The 4,745-nt window shown below is 43.3% G+C and overlaps 1 protein-coding gene across 2 annotated transcripts; it reads right to left on the minus strand.

Moving 5' to 3' along the window:
* On the minus strand, positions 1-4,745 carry LOC115101163 (VIP36-like protein). 2 transcript variants are annotated; one of them, XM_029620435.2, is made up of 9 exons: positions 4,534-4,745; positions 4,174-4,292; positions 3,796-3,913; positions 3,623-3,705; positions 3,197-3,229; positions 2,732-2,893; positions 1,894-2,008; positions 1,464-1,586; positions 1-882 (listed from the first exon to the last, which is right to left on the minus strand). In XM_029620435.2, exons 1-9 carry the CDS (start codon positions 4,730-4,732, stop codon positions 800-802), a joined length of 1,035 nt encoding a protein of 344 aa, XP_029476295.1. In that variant the 5' UTR covers positions 4,733-4,745; the 3' UTR covers positions 1-799. The 2 variants fall into 2 exon arrangements, with proteins under 2 accessions (XP_029476295.1, XP_029476294.1); XM_029620434.2 differs by having other exon boundaries at positions 1-988.

Below are 4,745 nucleotides of genomic sequence, written 5' to 3' on the forward strand. Positions count from 1 at the left end.
GAGGGATTGGTCACCTTTTCATTTCATATACAGAAAAGAAAAACGACCTAATCAATCTTAACATAAATAGTGGTAAAAGAATGACTAGTCTAGCACCTTCATGCATTCTACTGTAGATTCAGTTTGACAACAAAAGCATATTCTCTGCAACCATACATTTTTCAAACTAATAAAATTGAGTATGAGAATTCATTGAAACCGTCTGAATCAATTGAAATGCACAAAGACTTCCATTGATTGCATGCATCATAGAGGCAAATATGACATGATGCTGTTTCTAGAGCGAAGCCATTGAAAACATCTTTGGTGTGACACGGATCAAGCGCTGATGGGACCTGGTCATGTGGAGTTAGAACACATCGGTTACTTTGTCTCTGACATTCAAAACCCTAAAACGGAGTATAAATCCATCTCCCCAGACCCTTAAAAAGACAACCAAACTATTAACCAGCAATGGCACTGTCTGACAACACGGAGGTCATTTTCACACAGTAAGTACATAATAATAATAATAATCTGCTCTCTATATTTGTGTAGAGTAAGGCCTGGTTGGTGAGAGTAGGGGTGGGGACAGACAAACTTTCTGTATGTCTACTCATGGCAGGGGTAAGTGTGGTTGGCTACTGTAGTTGAAATGCATTCACCGCTGCTCAGTCTTTCCCAGGATTCACTAGTGTTGTCCCAATGGTACCTCTGTCCATCAAGCATATTGGTCCACATTGGGAGGTCAGTTACATTGTCTCCATCTTGCCAGTCATTTCAGTGTCTCAGTGCAGTTGTCGTCAGACTACAGTAGTGGTTATGATGGGAGGCCTCCCTCCCGCTCTTTTTCCCCTCTCTCCGTCTCAGTAGAAGCGTTTGCGTCTGTTCTCGTTCCAGTGGCTGTAGACGATGAGGCCGACCACGATGAGCAGGAAACAGCCCAGCATGGAGAAGAGGATGGTGAAGAACATAGCAATACTACTCCACCCTTCTTCATTCTCACCCACTGACACAGAGAGATAGAGATGTTAGTATGGATAGAAAGTGAAAAATAGTGACAAGGAGCCATAATAAGTAGGCCTTAGACAAGTACGCCTTGTCTGAGCCAGAACAGCCCATAGGGGCAGTAGCCTATCTCCTGTTTCTGTAGCATGAGGCAGCTTGATGTACAAGTACACCCCCTGGACAGGAAGGTCGTTTATCACATGGCCTTACCCCCAATCCATCTCTTTAATGCTGAGTGACAAGCAGAAAGGCATCAGGTCCCATTTTTAGTGTCTTTTTGGTATGACCAGGGATCGAATCCCCAAACTTCTGCCAGTCTCAGGGCAGACACTACATGCCACTGAGTTGGTTAAAGAGCCCTAATACTATAACATAATTTGATTGTATATATATTTGAGCTTTTTATCAAGAATAACTGTTATTTGAGTAGAGTAACGCCAATGAAGTGTATGTTTGTGAGAGGTAGTGAGCCTTACTCTTTAGTAGGTCCATGTTATCTACACTGGGTAGAGTGATCTCATCTTCCTCCTCCTTTTCCTCTGTCTCACTGCGTAACACAGTCAGCTGGTACAGTTTCAGGGAGACCACATCGTGATTGTCTGTGGAACAGACCGTTTCAGTCATTCAAAGAAAACTGCACCAAGAACACATTCAAATGGACCAAAATGCAATATCTTAGTTCCCTATTAGACCACATGCCCTCAATTTGACTTACGTGTCACATTCATTTCATTCTGGGCATATAAATTAGTGATAATCTGGGATGGTCATATCTCACTTGAAATTAGAGACCTCAATGAAACACCAAGTAGATGAAGTAAATGAAAACTAGGCGCTAATTCATGGCAATAAAACAGCTGATTTCATTCACGCTACTATGTAAAACACAGTAGAGGGGAGTACTACCAGAGAGATCTCCAGTGACGGCCGAGGCTCCAAAGTAGTAGCCCTGGGGCAGCCGTACCCCCGGTATGTCCAGGCAGTCCCTCCATTCATGCTGCCCATCAATGTCAATCATAATCTAGTAGAAATAGAGATTAGGAGTATGGTTAACAGGGTCAGCCAGGTCACCCGTGACACAAGTCAGTATTCGACATCCATCGATGTCTGAGGACGCCGGGAGATGACGTGGAAACCGACCACTAGGTTCAAGTACAGTGTAGGTTTTGGTTTTGCTAGGGTGCTGTGGACAGGAATGTCATACAAGCAAGCCAATACAGCAAGCCAGTAAGCATCTGCCTCTGGTGCCAAAGGTTGTATGTTCGAATCCAGCAATATAACTTTTTATTTTTATTTTTTTAAAGCCTATCCCAAATCTTAACCATTCAGACTTAATGCCCAAAGTTAACCCTAACCTCAAATGTTAGTTAATGCTTAAACTTAACCTTAAACACTTTGAAATGTGACATTTGGAACAACTTCGAAACTTTACATTTAGAGAAACATGGATGAACATCTAATTCTGACGTGAGACTGTGAGAGCTAGTTGAACAGAGTATGCCCAGGCACTACCTAACACAGTCAAAGCATCCTATCTCTGACATTCTCTTGCAAAGTTGAGTTAACGGGTGTGAATGAAACAATTCACTTCAACACTACAGATTTCTGTTTGTACAGAAGTGACCCAATATGCATCTTGGATGAAATGAGGCATTACATTATTATTAAGTTAATACACAATAACTTGGATATTGATAACATCGTAGAGTCGTTCAAATGTATGTGTGTGTGTGCCTGCTCTCACCGTGAGCCTGCGACGGACATATCTGATGAAGATGAAGGTGTCGTGGTTGAGGTTGCGCACCATGGCGTTGCAGCCGCCCAGCTCAGTGGGACGCCCGTCTCGTTCGTGGTCGTAACTAATGCTTCCGTTCCCCACCATGGCCAACACAAAGGGGAAGATCCTCTGGTGGAAGGTGTGAAAAAAGAAAGCAGGTACCGAATAGTGAGAGATAGAATCAGAACAACAGGTAAAAGATGCAGCATCCACAACAGTACAATACTGCTGCTAATAGTTAATTGAGTGACCTCATTCTCTACCTAATCCCCTACTCATCCAAATGCACATTTTTATTCAAGGTGCAACCAATTGTTAATAGGTAGTAAACAACAAGAACGTGGGGCAGCATGTTCATTAGGGGGTTGATGAGAGTAGCTAAGGAGAGAGGTATGGGGGGCATTTGGTATGGGTGGTCCAAACATGGGGTACCTGTGTGCGTGTGGTGTACCTCGTCTTCTGTGCCTGTCTCCGTAGGGATGCACAAAACAGAGAAGCACAACACAACACCATTACACAGGTATGTGAGCCCTGCCCAAAACAAGCACTCCCAACAAAACCTCATAAATATTCCATTGTATTGGCTTGCTTGTATGACTACGGTCTGTTTTGAGGTGGGAGGTGTTAGTTGTCAGTTAGCTAAGGCCCCTCTCAGAGCACAGGAAGATCAGGACATGTTGACCCAGATTTGACAGGATATGACACAAACACTGCTGCCAGACAGTACAATAAAATAAAATGGAAGTGGTTGAGATAAAGTCCTATAATTGGTGACATAGCATATAACAGTATTGTAGCTACTCCTTCCCTCCACAGAAACACATAGAAGAGGTTGACAGGTATATGCACATACTGTACCTCAAGGTGTTTTTCCTCATTGGGATACGTGTCCACAAATACACCCAGCCCTGTGAAAAGGTCCTGATTCCCAAACACAGGACCTACACAATGACAGAAATGCATTTATACAATTGCATTGCATTGTACCTACACTCTGGTATTTCTGTTGGAACTACATTGTGGGACAATACCTTTCTGCATGCGCTCCTTGGTGTACCAAATTGCCAGTCCATCCCCATTCAGATTCTTCTTGCCTTGGCCATGAATCTTAAAGTGCACTTGTAACTCCCAGTCCCTTAGGTGACAGGGCTGGCCACACAAACATACATAGATATGACCATTTTGGCAAAGCCGTGCAAAATGTGACATGCATAGAGAGCAGTGGAGGCTGGTGGGAGGAATGGCATCAATGGAACGGTATCAAACATATGGAAACCATGTTACACTCCATTCCATTAATGCCATTACAATGAGCCCATCCTCCTATAGCTCCCCCCACCATCCTCCTCTGATAGAGAGAATCAGTATCAGTGATGTAGACTTAACAGTGTGCAATGTTCTGTACTCACAATGCGGCTCCACACTGCCCCCTGCTTGCTCTGCATGTCTGTTGTGAGGCGCACCTGCTCTGTGGTTACCATGGCATCGCCCATCAATTCCCAATGGGAGGAGCTGGACGACCCCACACCTAAGCACACATTATTTGTAACACACATAGAACAGAAAAGACTGAGGGACAGTTGTCATATTATATAAAACAAGTTGTACATAGCGTAGAGCCTTGATGTAGTGGGAGCAAAAAAACGATCTTACGAGCATCAACACTCCACAGTCAGTATAACATTGTTGCAATGTCGAATATACAGCATTAATTTCAGCGTTCTCACATTATACTATAATAAAGGGTGATACAATGGCGCTAACGTTACCTTGATATGGTTTTGACAATGAATGCTCCCTTTTCAGAAACTCCTCCATTTCATGATTATCATCGTCGGCAAAAGATCGACAAGTTGTAATAAGAATAATCACAAACGTCCAATATGTTTTTAGAGTCATGGTCTGACGAAGAACAATATCGGAGAGAATATTCAATATCTGGCAGTTGTTGTTTGTGGCGGCGGCCATTTTAGATTACGAC

The sequence above is a fragment of the Oncorhynchus nerka genome, linkage group LG19, assembly GCF_034236695.1.
Source record: "Oncorhynchus nerka isolate Pitt River linkage group LG19, Oner_Uvic_2.0, whole genome shotgun sequence".
Classification (NCBI taxonomy): Eukaryota; Metazoa; Chordata; class Actinopteri; order Salmoniformes; family Salmonidae; genus Oncorhynchus; species Oncorhynchus nerka.

What these genes read in the sequence shown, in the direction of transcription:
- LOC115101163 (XM_029620434.2), bottom strand. Translation starts at nt 4,732, where the DNA reads ATGGCCGCCGCCACAAACAACAACTGCCAGATATTGAATATTCTCTCC. An exon ending in GGTACACCACACGCACACAG is followed by an intron (nt 2,894 to 3,196) that starts GTACCCCATGTT and finishes ACCTTCCACCAG; the next exon opens with AGGATCTTCCCCTTTGTGTT. An exon ending in TAACATGGACCTACTAAAGA is followed by an intron (nt 989 to 1,463) that starts GTAAGGCTCACT and finishes TCTCTGTGTCAG; the next exon opens with TGGGTGAGAATGAAGAAGGG.